The 19,364-nt window shown below is 37.8% G+C and overlaps 1 protein-coding gene across 8 annotated transcripts in view; it reads right to left on the bottom strand.

Moving 5' to 3' along the window:
* Positions 1-19,364, bottom strand: part of EVI5 (ecotropic viral integration site 5) — a 176,310-nt gene that overhangs the window by 32,884 nt on the left and 124,062 nt on the right. For 7 of the 8 annotated variants that reach the window (XM_059688827.1, XM_059688832.1, XM_059688833.1 and 4 more), the window contains one exon: positions 8,543-8,638. The exons of the other annotated variant lie outside the window; for it this stretch is intronic. In XM_059688827.1, the coding sequence (XP_059544810.1) occupies positions 8,543-8,638 (96 nt within the window). The remainder of the gene's footprint in view (positions 1-8,542; positions 8,639-19,364) is intronic. 8 annotated transcript variants of the gene reach the window in all.

Genomic DNA, 19,364 nt, shown 5'->3' with positions numbered 1-19,364 from the left:
TTAACTACAACAAGACTGTGCACAAAGCCCACAAGGGGGTGCACCAAGAGTGTCCACCTCAGGTAACGGGGGAGGCTGAGCCACTGGGCCCTACAGGACACCTAGCACACAAAACCACTCTACCAACACAGGGAAGCATAAAAAATGCGGAGACAAAGAACCAGGTCACAAATGACAGAAATGGAGGAAAGCAAACTACTGGATATAGAGTTCAAAACCACGTTTATAAGGTTTTTCAAGAATTTTATGGAAACCGCCGATAAATTTAGTGAGACCCTCAAGAAATCTAGTGAGACCCTCGAGGATATGAAAAAGGACTAACTAGAAATTAAGCATACACTGACTGAAATAAAGAATAATATACAGAGATCCAACAGCAGACAAGAGGATCCCAAGAATCAAGTCAAAGATTTGAAATACAAAGAAACAAAAAATACCCAACCGAAAAAGAAAAAAGAAAAAAGATTCCAAAAATATGAAGATAGTGTAAGGAGCCTCTGGGACAACTTCAAGCGTACCAACATCAGAATTATAGGGATACCAGAAGAAGAGAGAGGGCAAGATATTGAAAACCTATTTGAAGAAATAATGACAGAAAACTTCCCCCACCTGGTGAAAGAAATAGACTTACAGGTCCAGGAAGCGCAGAGAACCCCAAACAAAAGGAATCCAAAGAGGACCACACCAAGACACATCATAATTAAAATGCCAAGAGCAAAAGACAAAGAATCTTAAAGGCAGCAAGAGAAAGACAGTCAGTTACCTACAAGGGAGTACCCATACGACTGTCAGCTGATTTCTCAACAGAAACCATGCAGGCCAGAAGAGAGTGGCAAGAAATATTCAAAATGATGAATAGCAAGAACCTACAACCAAGATTACTTTATCCAGCAAAGCTATCATTCAGAATTGAAGGTCAGATAAAGAGCTTCACAGATAAGAAAAAGCTAAAGGAGTTCATTACCACCAAACCAGCATTATATGAAATGCTGAAAGGTATTCTTTAAGAAGAGGAAGAAGAAAAAGGAACTCTTACCATTTACCACAGCATGAATGGAACTGGAGAGCGGATAAATACCACATGATCTCACACATTTGTGGAATATAATGAACAACATAAACTGATGAACAAGGACTGATCCAGAGACGGAGAGGCATTGATTGGACTGTCGGGCCTTGGAGGGAAGGTAGGGGAGGGTGGGGGTAAGGGAGAAAGATCAACCAAAGGACTTATATGCAAGCATATAGGCCTAACCAATGGACACGGACAACGGGGGGGGGGGGGGGGGTGGCGAGGCCATGAGCGGGGGGGGGGGGGCGGGGTAGGGGGTAACGTGGGGATAAGGACCTATATGTAATATCTTAATCAATAAAAAATATATTTAAAAAAATTATTTGTCTTTAGTGGTCAGCAGCTGTAAGAAGATAGAACTATGTTGCAAAAGTAGATGGCTTATTCATTTCTGGTGCCTATAATTTTGTTTATTTAAGTGTTCCTGATGCCCAATCTACCTGAAAAATTTCTTTTCATTTTTCAAAACCGAACCCAAATGCTGTTACCAGCTTACTTACCCCTGCATGTTTCAAAGGAGGCTATATAGCATATGGTGGTTTAAGTGCATTGGATGGGCTTGGAGTCATATATAGTCTGAATCAGCATCCTACCTCTATTACTGTCTAGTACATGACCATGAGGAGTTAATACTTTTTATTATATGTAAAACATGAATAATAATAGACCTAAAACCTATCCTCCTCAGACTATGTCAAAAGATCCAAGAGGAAGGAACACTTCCCAGCTCATTCTATGAAGCCAATATCACCCTAATCCCAAAACCAGATAAAGACAATACAATGAAAGAGAATTATAGGCCAATATCCCTCATGAACATAGATGCCAAAATCCTCAACAAAATCCTAGCAAATCGGATCCAGCAGTACATCAAAAAGATCATACACCATGACCAAGTAGGATTTATCCCAGGGATGCAAGGATGGTACAATATCCGCAAATCAATAAATGTGATACATCACATAAACAAATTGAGAGAAAAAAACCACATAGTCGTATCAATTGATGCGGAAAAAGCATTTGACAAAATCCAACACCCTTTCTTGATAAAAACTCTCAGCAAGATAGGAATTGAGGGATCATACCTCAACATAATAAAAGCCATATATGACAAACCCACAGCCAACATCATACTCAATGGGCAAAAACTAAAACCATTCCCCCTAAAAACAGGAACAAGACAGGGATGCCCCCTCTCACCACTCCTGTTCAACATAGTACTGGAAGTACTAGCCATTGTGATCAGAAAAGAAAAAGAAATAAAAGGCATCCAGATTGGAAACGAAGAAGTAAAACTGTCCTTATTTGCAGATGACATGATACTGTACATACAGAACCCTAAAGACTCCATCAAAAATTATTAGACTTAATAAATGAATCCGGCAATGTAGCAGGATACAAAATTAATGCTAAGAAATCCATGGCATTTCTTTACACCAATAGTGAACTTACAGAAAGTGAAACTACAGAAGCAATCCCATTTACCATTGCACCAAAAAAATTAAAATACCTAGGAATAAACTTAACTAAAGAGGTAAAAGACTTATATGCCAAAAACTACAGGACGCTGAAAAAAGAGATAGAGGAAAACATAAACAGATGGAAGAATATACTGTGTTCATGGATTGGTAGAATCAACATCATCAAAATGTCCATACTACCCAAAGCAATTTATAGATTCAATGCAATCCCCATTAAATTACCAACGGCATATTTCACAAATCTAGAATGAACATTCCAAAAATTCATCTGGAATAAAAAAAGATCCCGAATAGCTGCAGCAATCCTGAGAAAGAACAAAGTAGGTGGGATCTCAATACCAGATATCAAACTGTATTACAAAGCCACTGTTCTTAAAACAGCTTGGTACTGGCACAAGAACAGACATATAGATCAATGGAATAGAATAGAGACCCCAGAAATCGACCCAAACCACTATGCCCAATTAATATTCGACAAAGGAGGCAAGAGCATACAATAGAGTCAAGACAGTCTCTTCAATAAATGGTGTTGGGAAAATTGGACAGATACATGCAAAAAGATGAAACTAGACCACCAACTCACACCATACACAAAAATAAACTCAAAATGGATAAAAGACTTAAACGTAAGATGGGAAACCATAAAAATACTAGAGGAATCCACAGGCAGCGAAATCGCAAACATATGCCGAAAGAATTTCTTCTCTGATAATGCTCCTACGGCAATGGAAACTAAAGAGAAAATAAACAAATGGGACTACATCAAAATAAAAAGTTTTTGCACAGCAAAGGAAACCATCAACAAAACAACAAGAAGACCCACTACATGGGAGAATATATTTGCCAATGATACCACCGATAAGGGTTTAATTTCCAACATTTACAGGGATCTCATGAAACTTAACAAAAGGAAGATAAACAATCCAATAAAAAAAATGGGCAATGGACCTAGATAGACACTTTTCGAAAGAGGACATACAGAAGGCCGAAAGACATATTAAAACATGCTCAAAGTCACTAATTATACAAGAGATGCAAATCAAAATGACAATGCATTATCATCTCACACCTGTCAGAATGGCTATCATCAACAAATCAACAAACAGCAAGTGTTGGAGAGGATGTGGAGAAAAAGGAACCCTTCTGCACTGCTGGTGGGAATGCAGACTGGTGCAGCCACTGTGGAGAACAGTATGGAGCTACCTCAAAAAACTAAAAATGGAATTCCCATTTGACCCTGTGATCCCACTACTAGGAATATATCTCAAGAAACCAGAAACGCCAATCAGAAAGGATATATGCACCCCTATGTTCATAGCAGCACAATTCACCATAGCTAAGATTTGGAAACAGCCTAAGTGCCCATCAGCAGATGAATGGATTAGAAAACTGTGGTACATATACACAATGGAATACTATGCTGCGGTAAAAAAAAAAAAAAAGGAACTCTTGCCTTTTGCAACAGCATGGATGGAACTGGAGAGCATTATGCTAAGTGAAATAAGCCAGTCAGAGAAAGATAAATACCACATGATCTCACTCATTTGTGGATTATAGAGAACAACATAGACTGATGAAAAGGGACAGACCCAAAGACTGAGAAACAGCAATCAGACTATCAATCCCCAGAAGGAAAGTAGGGGAGGGCGAGGGGAAGGGGAAGAGATCAACCGAAAGACTTGTATACATGTATATAAGCCAAACCAATGGACATGGACAACAGGGGGATGGGAGCATGAGTGTGCGGGACGGGGCGGGGGGGAGGTTTGGGGTTAATGGGGGGGATGAGGACACATTTGTAATACCTTAACTAATAATAAAAATATATATATATTAAAAGAGAAAAAAAATAATAATGCTACCTACTCATAGGATTGCTGTGAAGATTAAAAGAAATAATGGAAGTATAACACTTAGTTATAACACTTAGTGTCCAGCAGAGAGTGACTGTTATATGAATGGTAGCTATATTCTATATATACAAAAGCCTAAGTGACCGGCCGACCATTTGACCGGTAGCTATGATGCATACTGACCAGGGGGCAGACGCTCAATGCAGGAGCGGAAACCACAGGCATGGAAACATGGAACAGACTGATGAATCTCAGAGGGAAGGGGGGAGGGAGGGTGGAGATTAACCAAAGACCTTATATGCATACTAGAGGCCCCTCAGCCTGGTCTGTGCCCTCTTGCAATCAGGGCCGGTTTCGGCCTGATCCTGAAGGCCAGGCCAAGGGACCCCACCCGTGCATGAATCGGTGCACTGGGCCTCTAATAATGCTATTTTTTTTTTTTTTATTATAGACTGTGAGACTCTTGAGGCTATAGATTGTGTTTCAATCTTCTTTATCTTCAGTTCAAAACCCAGTGCATAGTATATAGTGGGTGCTATGATGACAGATGGGTGGGAGGGTAGGATGTGGAAGATGGGATATGGAAGCACTTGAATTGGGATCCAGCTTCTTTTCTATGTATGCCATGAGGGCAGGATGTAAGGATAGCAGAGGATTTAACCACAGCTCTTGCCAGGTCTGGGATAGCACAGGTTTCCACGGTGAATTCTGTGGATAACTTAGCAGGATAATAGAGGCTCCAAATTAAAAAATTTTTATGAAAAGTAGGTAAAATTAGGAACAAAATTAGTTAGGTGATAAGAGTAGGAATAGCAGGGGTTGGGATTCAAAGAAGACACTGGGATGAATCATAGGGAACCGCAGGAAGTGAAGATAAAGCTCCATTTGTAGTGCTAAACAGGGAGAGACAGGGGTTCTTCAAGCTAGGTCAACTGTGGAACTCACTTACTGGCTAGGTCAACTGCAGAATTCACTTATTGGGTATATGCAAATTCACGTGTCAAGAGAGTGAATAACATAGTTAGTAAAATATTGTCATTAACTGCCACTCTTAAATTTTTAAATATTGACGTTTTCTAATCTAATGTCTCCATAATCAACACAGAAAAGAATAGGCCAAACTGAATTCAATCCTGGCCCAACCATTTACTACTTGTATAATAATCCTTGGCCAGTTACTTAATCATTGTGAGTTTGTTTCTATATCCATTCAACTGAGAATACCACCAACATGTGGGAGTATTATGAAGGAGGGTTAGTAATAATAAATATGAAGTGTCTGACATAATGCGTGGCCCATAAAGGGTACTCAATAGATAGTAACTATTATTGTTATTTTATAGATCAACAATAAAATCAGCCATTCATAAGAAATAACCTGCTTAATCTTCTTTACAGCTGGCTATTCTAAGTGGTCACAGTTATTATAACATGTACAACAATGCTGTATCTACAAAGTTAATTTTTATGTTGAAAGCCAAAGATTTTGTCAAATTCTAGCATATAGGCAAAAGTTAATTTGGAAATTTTAGACTGATTTTGGTTACCTTTTTCCCCCCACTGTGAAGTGCTGTATTACAAGAATGGGGTGATAACTTTATAACTTATATATTGTACACCTGAAACAAATATATTGTATGCCAACTGTAAATGAAAAAAAAAGTAAATAAGTAAAATGAAAAATCACTAGAATAAAAAATTACCTAACTTAACCCTCTTAAGAAATTGGTCTAACAAATAGTAATTTTCATTAAGTCTACTACAACCAGTATCTTGGTTTAAATTGTACCTTGTTTTCATTTATCTTTTCCTTAGTTATAAAACTTTAAAACAGGTAAGTATTAAAATCTGCTCAAAAAACATAATGAAAAGGAATCTCCATTTGAAGATCTATAATAGTTTCATATTATTTAGTAAATTTAATCTCTTCTAGCCTTGAAGATCCACCATAAACTGGTTCTAGTCAATCTACCCTTATTTCCCACAACTTAGTCAACATTCATTCTATTTGTTGTTGTTGTTAATCCTCACCTGAGGATATTTTTCCCATTGTTTTAGAGAGAGTGGAAGTGAGGGGGAGAGGCAGAGAAGGAGAGAGAGAGAGAGAAAGAGAGAGAGAGAGAGAGAAACATCAATGTGAGAGAGACGAATCCATTGGTTGCCTCCTGCACTCGCCCCCAGACTAGGGCCGGGGATCAAGCCTGGAACTGATTTACGTGCCCTTGAGCGGAATCAAACCCGGGGTCCTTCTGTCCTAGGGCTGACGTTCTATCCAACCGGCTAGGGCAATGACATTAATTCTTAATTGAATCTGGACTCCTCTAAACTCCCAACCTCTGTATTTTGAGCTCACCCTCCCTCCAAGCTCCTGTGGCCCCTAGCTTTACTATACTCACTCTCTTCTCTACCATGTTTTCTGACTGGGGCCTGTTTAAACCCAGGCCTTTGGCCTACTCTGAATCCCATAATTAACATCTCATCATAAACTGTTTTAGCTTTTATTTGCACAATCTAGCTCTTTTTTTTTTTAACAGTAGAAAATTCTACTGTTGATCAGTTTTCTTTGCAAGCTTGTGTAACATAAAAGACTGCTTTCACAGGGCACACATGAAAAAACGATGGTAAAGCTAAACCTCCTCTAAACTATTTTCTACCGGTCCTGACGAGGAGAATATCACTCTTTTTAGTCAAGGTACATGACAGGAAAATTTAATATTTGCAGAATGATTTTTAGGATAGTCTTAGAAATAAAGTCAATCCACATACAATTTTCTTAATTCAGCAACATGAAAACTTCCTTATCACTAGAAATCAAAATTATAAATTGGAAAGTGCTTTACTTTAATCATTAATTTCCTTGAGAAAACCTTTTGAACACAAGGAATAATGCTTGGGTTTTCAAAAGAATAAGGATTTCTAGACCATGCTTATTTGTAACTTGTTCTTTCATACTAGGTTAGTGGATCAGAAGAGATCATAAAAAATGTACACAAAAAGGAAAAATTATGCAGAATCCTAAATACCTCATATGTTATCATGGCTGAAAATCAACAGTCACAGGAATGATCCCCAAAATTTTAGGACAAATTAAATTAAACCATATCTAAGATTAAAAATTTTTGTTAATGTTTTGTTTCTTCACTCAGAATGTACTTAGATTGACTACCTCCAGGAGGTATTACCCAAAACACTCAGACTTTAACTGAAGAGTGTTAACACCAGGAAAGAGTAATGTCCAAACTTTTTCCTTTGAGGTTTAAATTAACTTACTGAGTGTTTTTCCCCCTTAATGAAGAGGCTTATGTTACCCATTACATTTATCATCACTGTGAATAAACATTATTGTACAAATAATTCAAGATTGGATGAGAAACAGGCTTTTCCATTAATGTCTTAAAGATATTTATCATTAGAAAATAATAGAGGACAAGGAAATTGACCTAGAGCCACAGTAACAGAAAGTATTCCTCTATCAAAACACATTAGTTTAAATAATTTAAATTACTTAATATAGTACACTAGGCAAAATTATCTGAATTTCATGAGTTGAATCTCACAGATTCAAGGTAGTGCCAGTTTAAAAGTATTCAGCTACTAAGAAATCTGTTAACTGAAATTAGGCAAGTATCCTTTTTTGCAATCTCAGTAATACCACCTTGCAGGGAAAAAGAAGAGAAGAGTGAAATGACTTCCCTCTATCCACAACGGTAAATACCACAAATCTATTGGTATATATAAAAATTTTTAGATTAATTGCAGTCACTTTGACACTTGAGACAAACTATCAAGGGTTTTTAGATCACAATAAAAAATAAAATATTTTTCATGCAAATATTGACTATTTTAGATCATCATTAAATAGGTTTAAGAAAAATAAATCTTCAATATTGGAACAGAAAAAAATCTTGTTAAAAGAAGACAATCTTCTAAAATATAATTATAATCAAGAATTTACAAAAAAAAAGGAGACATATGTAATACTCTTTGTAATACTTTAAGCAATAAAACAAAATTTAAAAAAAGAATTTACAGAAAACACTTCTCATAAAAGAGTCAGTCATAACCAGTAATAAAGTGTTGTTACAATACAGAGGAAGGAAGAAAGAAATATGTGAAGATCAAAATTTATCACTTACCTCATGATTCAGCTCTGCTATCTGATCTTTCAGTTCCCTAATATACTGGTTAGAATCAGACTTGTTAAGCTGTCCTTGAAGCTTTCCTTCTTCTTTCTGTTTTGTGAAAACATCAAAGGAAAAACAAAGGAATTTTCACAGCATGTACTCAAATACTTGAAAATATAGGACAGCATAATGGCATACCCTTTTAAGTGGCTAAATTCTGAACAAATCTGTTCTCAAACTATCTATGAAAAATAATTCATAGTATACTTTACTGAGTATTTCCAAATAATGCTTAATGGAACTGTTTACAATAAATACAATTTACAAAAGGTACCTTTGAGAGACTTACAAATCAATAGTTAATTGGGTCTAGTAGTGAAAAAAATTATCCTAGAATTTCAAAGCCATTTATCTAGTTATTTTGAGTGCTAATGATTCTCTCCCTATAAGAGACTCAGTGCTTAGCTGAGAAGGGAGTGAGCCTCCTACAGCTACACTGGGAATCTGCTTTTGTTTGGGCAGCAGAGAAGGGGAGGAAAAAAAGGTTCTTCAAACCACTCTTAAAAGGGGAAGACAGCTCTGACTCTCTTCTATTCAATTAGCTCAGGAATGTGTGCTGGGAATCCTAGAAATGGCTGCTATAGCCCCTCCCCTTATTGCTCTTTGTTCTTTTTTGGCAACCTGCATTAAAAACCTTTTATTGGATATGGCCTGCTGAATTAGTTTGATTTAGCTAATATTTGTATAGCTGTAAAACACAACTACAGTTTCTATAGGCTCTAAAACTTTTCTTATATATTTAAACACATGAACATCACATATAAATCTCCTAAGCACAGATCTAATTTAACAATTACTATATCCCAAATACTTATGCTAGGCTTCTTATATATATACAAAAGATGCCTATGAATTTTAGCCATAAGCCTTAAGGAAAACACACACATATTTTGAAACTTTACTTAAAATATTAGTTTGTCGGCCAGAGAAGGGTAGAACCAACAGAAGAGCTGAGAAACCAAGCAGATTGGTTCCTAATTAAATTATTTCAGAAGCCTTTCCTACCTGCCTTTTCTTTTCTTTTTAAAAAGATTTTTATTAATTTTCAGAAAGAGAGAAAGGGAGAGGGGAAGAGAGAGAAAACATGGATCAGCACAACCTCTACCAGGGATTCAGCCCGCTACCAGGCATACGCCCTGACCAGGAATGAAACCGGCAACCTTTTGGTGCATGGGAGGATACCCACCCAATTGAGCCATACTAGCCTGGGCAACCTGTTTTTTCATTTAATGAACCAATAAAGTCCCTTTATTATTTGAACCAGTATGTGTATGGGTTTCTATCACCTGCAGCCATAATAGCTAAAATATCTTGAGGACTTATCAGACCTTCTCCATTGAGGTTCCCCAAAGGAATTAAGCCCTAACTCCTAAAAGCATCCTTGTATGTAGTGATTTAACTCACCTCCCAAATTCAGTCTGTTTCATGATTATCTTATCCTAACATTTTCCTTAGCTATAGACTTACTCCACCTTAGTCCTGTGAACTCCAAAGTGGGAAAGGATGATGTCAAGTAAAAGGGCATAGGTAGTGAGTGAGTGAAGTGAGAAGAATGTAGAAAAGAGAAAAATAACATATGGAGGGAAACTATTCAGTGACGTTAAATTAAAAAAAAACACACATTATTTTTATAAAATGTTTTTTCCAAGTATTATATGTAGCATGAGAAATGGCAGTAGCAACTGAGTAAGTAATACACTTCCAAAGGCGACTAATTTGGTGAGAATTACTTTACGTTCAGTTATACTTTTTGATTATTTTTAACTTTAGAATCACATCATATTAATTCCCTTGAAATGACTGATTAAATAGAAATGTAACCCACTTCTAGAAAGAAATCCTTCAGGACGAAATGGAAAGGCTAGCTATTTGTGGTTTGGGGTCAGACTTAGAGAAAGGTACCTTTAAATCTGGTCCTCAATGAAGGCAAAGTTCTTGAGGATGTTGGACATCCCATAGCAGTAATATAATGTGGGATACAATAGAAATTTCAGGGCAAATAAAATGACAAAGCCCAAGGTAAGCTCTGACGTTGTAAGAAAAAAGTTCAAGAATACAGAAATACTTCAAGTTTAAAGGATGAAAAATGACCAGTAACAATAATTAATACCAATTCTTTCCTGTAAAAAAAAGTCTGTTAAGACAGAAACCATTAAATTTGTTTTTACAGAAAGTGATCAGGTGATGCCAAAGAGCTGTTTCCTCCAAAGGTAGTCTTAGTAGGGTTTAGCTAAACTTTTTTATATAGCACCTCGATTTCTTTGGAGGAAAGGCAGTATTTAATAAAAAATGAGGCAGTTAAGAAGTTTTAGGAGAACCAAGATGGCGGCATAGGTTAACGCCGGAGTTTGCTGCTTTGAACAACTACTTCAAAAGTGAAACCAAAAAACGGAAGGGACATCACCCAGAACCACAGGAACGCTGGCTGAGTGGAAGTCCTACAACTAGGAGGAAAGAGAAACGCACACGGACACTCAGAGGAGGCGCAGTGCTGAAGTCAAATTCTGAGGTGCGGAGCGCGCGGAGCGGGCTGGCGGCGGAGGGCGCGGTTGGCGTTTTCAATCGGGAGGGAGTCGCAGACTCTGAGCACCAGATCCGGGCGAGTCTTTAGGGACCCAGACTCAAACGGGAGAAGCGGGACTGTCTGGCTTCGGTCAGAGCGAGTGCAGCTTTCTCTCCGAGCTTTGCAGCGGGTGCTGGGACTCAGAGAGGCAGAGCCCCTGGGGACAGGACTGAGAGCCGCCATAACTGCTCTCTCCAGCCCACCCTGTTGATCCTGTGCGACCCGCCCTGCCCCGCCCAAGCCCTGCACAGAGGCATTTGCCGGATAGCCTCAGGCAAAGGCTAGATTAGCACCTCCCTAGAGGACAGAAGTTCTCTCACTGCTGACACAGCTGATTCTCATAGCCACTTGGCCTGGAGGTCAAACCCTCCCTGGAATTAGCTACAACAATCAAGATTTCACTATAAGACTGCGAACAAAGACCACTAGGGGGTGCACCAAGGAAGCATAACAAAATGCGGAGACAAAGAAACAGGACAAAATTGTCAATGGAAGAAATAGAGTTCAGAACCACACTTTTAAGGTCTCTCAAGAACTGTTTAGAAGCTGCTGATAAACTTAATGAGCTCTACACGAAAACTAATAAGACCCTCGATCTTATATTGGGGAACCAACTAGAAATTAAGCATACACGGACTGAAATAACGAATATTATACAGACTCCTGACAGCAGACCAGAGGAGCGCAAGAATCAAGTCAATGATTTGAAATGCGAGGAAGCAAAAAACATCCAACCGGAAAAGCAAAATGAAAAAAGAATCCAAAAATGCGAGGATAGTGTAAGGAGCCTCTGGGACAGCTTCAAGCGTACCAACATCAGAATTATAGGGGTGCCAGAAGATGAGAGAGAGCAAGATATTGAAAACCTATTTGAAGAAATAATGACAGAAAACTTCCCCCACCTGGTGAAAGAAATGGACTTACAGGTCCAAGAAGCGCGGAGAACCCCAAACAAAAGGAATCCAAAGAGGACCACACCAAGACACATCATCATTAAAATGCCAAGAGCAAAAGATAAAGAGAGAATCTTAAAAACAGGAAGAGAAAGAAACTCAGTTACCTACAAGGGAATACCCATACGACTGTCAGCTGATTTCTCAACAGAAACTTTGCAGGCCAGAAGGGAGTGGCAAGAAATATTCAAAGTGATGAATACCAAGAACCTACAACCAAGATTACTTTATCCAGCAAAGCTATCATTCAGAATTGAAGGTCAGATAAAGAGCTTCACAGATAAGGAAAAGCTAAAGGAGTTCATCACCACCAAACCAGGATTATATGAAATGCTGAAAGGTACCCTTTAAGAAGAGGAAGAGGAAGAAAAAGGTAAAGATACAAATTATGAACAACAAATATGCATCTATCAACAAGTGAATCTAAGAATCAAGTGAATAAATAATCTGATGAACAGAATGAACTGTTGATTATAATAGAATCAGGGACATAGAAAGGGAATGGACTGACTATTCTTGGCGGGGGAAAGGGGTGTGGGAGATGTGGGAAGAGACTGGACAAAAATCGTGCACCTATGGATGAGGACAGTGGGTGGGGAGTGAGGGCGGAGGGTGGGGCGGGAACTGGGAGGAGGGGAGTTATGGGGGGGGAAAAAAAGAGGAACAAAAGTAATAATCTGAACAATAAAGACTTAATTAAATAAAAAAAAAAAAAAAAGAAGTTTTACAATAAAAATGGGAGTGTTTTTAACTTAAAGACTCCTGAAAGATACTTGTGGAAATCAAAGAAGTTCTCTTAGATTTTATGACTAAAAAAACCCAGATGGTCCTTGAATTTTCATTAATTGTAGGAAAAAGAATTTCAAAAGAGAAAAACTTTATATGTTTAACTCCTATTATATATAATTGTTCTTTTTAGATTTAAATATAACTTTATAAAGCTTAATATTGGGTTTCTTCAGTAAAACTTTTTTTTAATCTTTATTATTCAGATTATTATAGATGTTCCTTTTTTCCCCCCATGGCTCCCCTCCACCCAGTTCCCATCTCACCCCATGCCTTGGCCCCCCCACTGTCCTCATCCATAGGTGTAAACTTTGTCCAATCTCTTCCCACACCCTGCACAACCCCTTCCCCCCGAGAATTGTCAGTCCACTCAATTTCCATGCCCCTGATTCTGTTACATTCACCAGTTTATTCTGTTCATCAGATTTTTTATTCATTTGATTTTTAGATTCACTTGCTGATAGATATGTATTTGTTGTCACTTTGTTGTTCATAATTTTTTATCTTTATCTTTTTCTTCTTCTTCCTCTTCCTCTTCTTAAAGAATATCCTTCATGCCCTAACTGGTTTGGCTCAGTGGATAGAGCGTTGGCCTGCGGACTGAAGGGTCCCAGATTCGATTCCAGTCAGGGGCATGTACCTTGGTTGCCGGCACATCCCCAGCGGGGGAGTGTGCAGGAGGCAGCAGATCGATGTTTCTCTCTCATCAATGTTTCTCTCTATCCCTCTCCCTTCCTCTCTGTAAAAAATCAATAATAAAATATATTAAAAAAAACATTAAAAAAAAAGAATACCCTTTAGCATTTCATATAATACTGGTTTGGTGGTGATGAATTCCTTTAGCTTTTTCTTGTTTGTGAAGCTCTTTATCTGATCTTCAATTCTAAATGATAGCTTTGCTGGGTAGAGTAATCTTGATTGTAGGTTCTTGCTATTCATCACTGAATATTTCTTGCCACTCCCTTCTGGCCTGCAAAGTTTCTGTTGAGAAATCAGCTGACAGTCGTATGGGTACTCCCTTGTAGGTAACTGACTAACTTTCTCTTGCTGTTTTTAAAATTCTCTCTTTGTCTTTTTCCCTTGGCATTTTGTGTCTTGGTGAGGTCCTCTTTGGATTCCTCTTGTTTTGGGTTTACTGTCCTTCCTGGGCTTATAAGTCTATTTCTTTCACCAGGTAGGGCAAGTTTTCTGTCATTATTTCTTCAAATAGGTTTTCAATATCTTGCTCTCTTCTTCTGGCACCCCCATAATTCAGATGTTGGTATGCTTGAAGTTGTCCCAGGGGGTCCTTACACTATCTTCATATTTTTGGATTCTTTTTCTTTTTGCTTCTCCAGTTAGGTGTTTTCTGCTTCCTCATATTTCAAATCTTTGACTTGATTCTTGGGATCCTCTAGTCTGCTGTTGGGAGTCTATATAATATTCTTTATTTCAGTCAGTGTATGCTTAATTTCTGACTGGTCCTTTTCCTTTTTTTTTTTTTTTTTTTTTTTGGCATTCTCACTAAGATCCTTGAAGGTCTCACTAAGTTCCTCGGAGGTTTCTAGAAGATTCTTGAGTAACCTTATAACTGTGGCTTTGAACTCTACATCCAGTAGTTTGCTTTCTTCCATTTCTTTCATTTGTGACACATTTCTTTGTCTCCGCATTTTGGCTGCTTCCCTGTGTTTGTTTCTATGTATTGGGTAGCTGCTAAGTCTTCCTGAGTTGATAGAGTGGCCTTGTGTGGTAGGTGTTCTATAGAGCCCAATGGCTCAGCCTCCCCAGTCACCTGAGGTGGACACTCTTGGTGCACCCCTTTGTGGGCTGTGTGCACAGTCTTGTTGTAGTTGAGCCTTGATTGCTGTTGGTATCACTGGGAGAAATTGACCTCCGGCCCAATTGGCTGTGAGGACCAGCTATGTCTACAACGGAAGAACTCCTGTGCTGGAAACACCCTTATGGGGCAGGACTTGCTTCAGTGGGGCTTTGGTGCTCACTGAGTCTGCCCTTGAGTGTGTCGCTTATGGATGTGAAGAGTTGTAATCCAGTATGGTCTCACACTGAACACTGGGTACACTGGTTCTTGGATCTCCAAGGAGGTGCAAAGTCAGCCACAGCCTGGGGCTGCCTAGTAGGAGCTACAGAGAGATCTGCAGATTCCTCCTCTATGTATCGGGTTTGGAAGTGCCCAGAGGCCCAGCTGTGTAGCAAGGCAGGCTGCTGCCTGTTTAACAGGTTTTAGGCTGAGAAAGGACCGGCCATTCATATGCAAAAGCTGTTGCGCACAGCTTGGGTGGGGTCGTAAATTGGGTGGGGTAGGGTCTCAGGGAATCACCAGGGCAGAGCAAACAGTAATGGCTGCCAGTCAGCCCTGCACCAGAGAGGTCCCCATGTCCCAGTGTCCCCAAGCAGGAACAATGATTGCCGCAAGCACCTCTGAAAGAAGCCGCCCTCGTGTTCCTGTCCCAATGCCAGATAGTCCAGTTTCTCCCCGTATGTGTCTGGGTCCCCCAGAGTCTCGCCCAGAACTGGAGTTCAGAGCAAGCTGGAGCTTGTATCTCCCTCCCAATTAAAAAAGCAGCACACCCGGGTGCCAGAACTTTCTGCGCCTCTGCACCTCCTACCAGTCTCAGTGCGCTTTCTTCACCTCTCTAGTTGTGGAACTTCCACTCAGCCAGCTTTCCCGTGGTTCTGGGTGGTAGTTGTTCTGCCTTTTAGTTGTAATTTTGATGTGGTTGTGAGAGGCAGCAAGTACAGGCGTTTACCTATGCTGCCATCTTGGTTCTCCTTCAGCAAAACTTTTACAGACAACAAGTCAGACTATGATGTCCATTAAACCAGTTTCTCTGGACACACAAACACACACACACACACACACCCCACAAACAACAATTTGTAAGGCACACTACTAAACTGAGGAAAGAGGAAGGTGACCTGAGGACAAGACAATCACCATCCCAGCACACTTGTCACATATCAGCAGCACATGTGTGACAGACACACCAGTTAGAAAGCTCTGCATGGGATATTCTGATTCGACAATCTGCTTAAAGGAAATATAGCTGCTACTTAAAAAACAGAAGTGAAAAGTGAGAGATATTTTAAATGCTATTTAATAAATTAAAATGTATAAATAACTTTTTATCTAAAAGTCTGGGATTTTTGTGTTCTATAAATGGGCTCTCATTTAAATATATTAATTCAAAGTCATTTAAGAATCCTCTTTAAATGTAAAAACTGAATAGCTATATATTTACAATACCCTCCCCAAATCTAAGTAAATATTATATTTTAAGAAGGGGTATCAATTTAATTTCACTTGTGAGACAGTTCATTCAATAACCTAATATTTAAGGTTTTTGCAAGTATTTTTAAGCTTTCTATTTTCAAGCAATGTTCACATGGTTCTTTCTGATAAGCAGGTGGGAAAATGTCAACTACACTAATAAATTTACCAGGAACCTACATTTTCTTGAGTTTTTTTTGTCTAGCTGATAACAACAATAGATTGCCGGTTAACCAGTTTCCTAAGCAAAACTAATTAGGTAAGTAATAAACTTAAAGAGCTCAAACACATCAACAATTTTGGTATTCTGTAATTTCACTGAACAGACTTTAAATATATAACCTTTTGGCACACAATAAAAGAAACTTTATATTAAGAGGGCATAAAGTAACATTTGAAAAAGGTTTAAATGTACATTTCACTCTTGGAACTATCTTTGAATATTTTAGCAATTACCAATATAATATCTATGCTAATCTAATTCATATTGAGGCCTTAAGCCATAGAACTTTGTACATACGCCTCTTATTAATCAAAAGGTTATCCATAACTCTAGTTAGTAATATGCATGTTTAAGTCACTAAGGGTGAAGTATAACAAGTTTACTCTGAAATGCATCCAAAAATAAAGTAGCTAGAATGGTGGATAGGTGAGTTTCTGATAAAGAATAGATAAAATATATCAAAATATTAATTTCAGAATGAGGCGGGTGAGTTTATGGTGTTCATAGTCCAATTCTTTCAACTTCTGTACGTTTGAAAATTTTCATTTAAAATACTGGGAGGAAGAAGCCATCAATAAAAATAATTAATTGTCTCTCCCTACTGCCTGCTAAAGAGTGAACCCTTGGTCCACACTGTACCTCATTTATATATGGAAAAAGATACTTATCTCCCACAGGTTAGTGACTCTTCATTTAAAATTTACCTTTTGCTCTAGGAATAGATACTACTTTCTTCACATTTATTGGAAATTTAAGAAACTAAAAAGCAGTATGATTAAATCACATAAATTAGTATCTTATTAAAACAGAACATAATTTTAGAGCGATCTGAGTTATAATTTCATCTCCAGAATATTTTGTAGATTTTGTGGTTGTTTCCTCAAGATTCCTTATCTCTCCGTCATTATGTAATGGTATTAAGATTAGAATCATCCCCATCCTTAACCCCATTTGTAACCTGATTAATAGGGTTTAAAACAAGTAGGGTAATCATACCTATGTTGCACAGTGGTTGAATCAGGGGTTGTACAAATAGTGTGGTTTTCAAAATCTTTTGCTGGAAATTATGGGGCACAGTTTCTTATCCTGGACATTATGATATGTGGGTACTTGTTAGCCATTTTAACACAATAAGAAAAAACCTCCTGAGGAGAAAAATGACAAGGGCAGAGTCTTGAGAATCATGCTTCAATGCAACAAGTTGGAGCCCACATCAAACTTCCTGAAGCACATCCTACTTTTGAACTTTTCAGGTTCATGAGCCAATAAATCCCTTTTATTATTAATAGCCACAAATAAATTCAGATTTGGGTTTTCTGCTAACTGCAAAAAAACATAATAGTTTAAAATAAAATATGGCTAAGTAAATGAATACAAAAATATTAATAATATAATCTAAAATACCTAAAGCAATAGTTCCCACAGTTGACTATGAAGAAAAATTACTTTGGGAGTTTTGTAAACATACAGATTAAAAGAACCCATTCTGACCTGAATCCTAAATATCTGGGATTGGGGCTTGAAATCAGTACACTTTGAAAGCCACACTATAGTGGTGATTATGATGTAGCCAGTGTGTAGACCTAAACTTGAAATGCCCTGGTTTGAAGCACCTTTGAAAATTAACTATCAACTATGTTTTTTAACACAAACTCAAAATTCTATTTATGTGCCAATTATAAATTACTTTTAATCCTATTTCCTAAGGATCTCAAACATTTTGACTTTACACTTGTTATAAAAATTACTTGGTATAATTTTACATATAAAAAAGAGAAATATTTCTTTCAACTACCACCACAATGGTAAATGTGGTAAATGACCAAGACTCATAACCTTATTTACAAATAGTCTCTACATTTCCAGAAAGAATAATTTAAAAACAAAAATAGAGGAAAACTGTCAAGGGTTCTTAAATTAATTTCTTTTCAATTCTGCTATCAGTTTCACTTCACATTATATCTATGCTACTTTCAGCTGGTCAGTTCCCTGTCTACAGAGGTTGGTTCAATTTTGAACTCAAATCCCTTTCTTGGTTAACCTACCTCTCAAACAGAAATATTATTTTAAAATCTAGTAATATATGATGAGGAACTAAATAAAATGGTTAGGCTGAGAAAATTCCACACATATGACCCCTATTACTGAAAACTAAGATAACGGTTCTAAAGAATGAAGAGAAACCAAATATTTGGAGACCAGCAAAATGATTCTATAAAAACTTAAGAACATCAATTTCTAGGAGATATGGCAATAAATAAGGGGAATTTGAAGTCCAATTCCCTAAACTTTTTAATGGGTAACAGGTGGGTATAATAAAAAAAGCCATGTTCTTTAATATAACACATAAAAGTGTGGAGAGGAATATTTTACTCAGAGTAGTGGTTCCAGTGTTCCACCACCTCCACTGTGCAGCCATGACTTTAGGCATATACACTCACCTGCTTTTCCCTGCAACCAAGGGAGCTGTAATCAGAAAAAGGATGAGGTAGAAATGGAATGAGCCCAGGATGTGCCACGTATTCTGTTACAGTTGATTAAAATATCAACAAATACTGTAGTCAGCAGGAAAAAAATGACTAGGTATTTGTGCAGTGTGTAAACAATCACAGTAGAAAAGTGGACATTTTATTCAGAGATCTCTTCAACTACATCTCCTGTACTCCAACACGTACTTAGAAAGTTGAATAATTACATGTGATGGTTCCTCAAACTAGAAGATGGAAGAAAAAATGTGCAACGTTTTCTTGATACCTCTAAGCAGCATGTTTTTACATGATATATTGCACCAAAACTGAGATGAATACGTTGTTAAATTGCTTTAAACAACTGTTTGGGAGGAAAGTGGGGTTTAGTAGTGTATGCTCTTAAAAAATACTGTGGAGTGGAGAGAAGAAGAGGCAGGGGCCAGGTTTGTTTAAACCCACAAATTTAGTCAGCTCATTTTAAAAGAGATATTGTAATAGGAATGCCTAGAAATC

Source organism: Myotis daubentonii, chromosome 3 (assembly GCF_963259705.1).
Source record: "Myotis daubentonii chromosome 3, mMyoDau2.1, whole genome shotgun sequence".
NCBI classification, from domain to species: Eukaryota; Metazoa; Chordata; class Mammalia; order Chiroptera; family Vespertilionidae; genus Myotis; species Myotis daubentonii.
The sequence above is the reverse complement of the archived record's forward strand: the minus strand, read 5'-3'. Positions and strand labels throughout refer to the sequence as shown.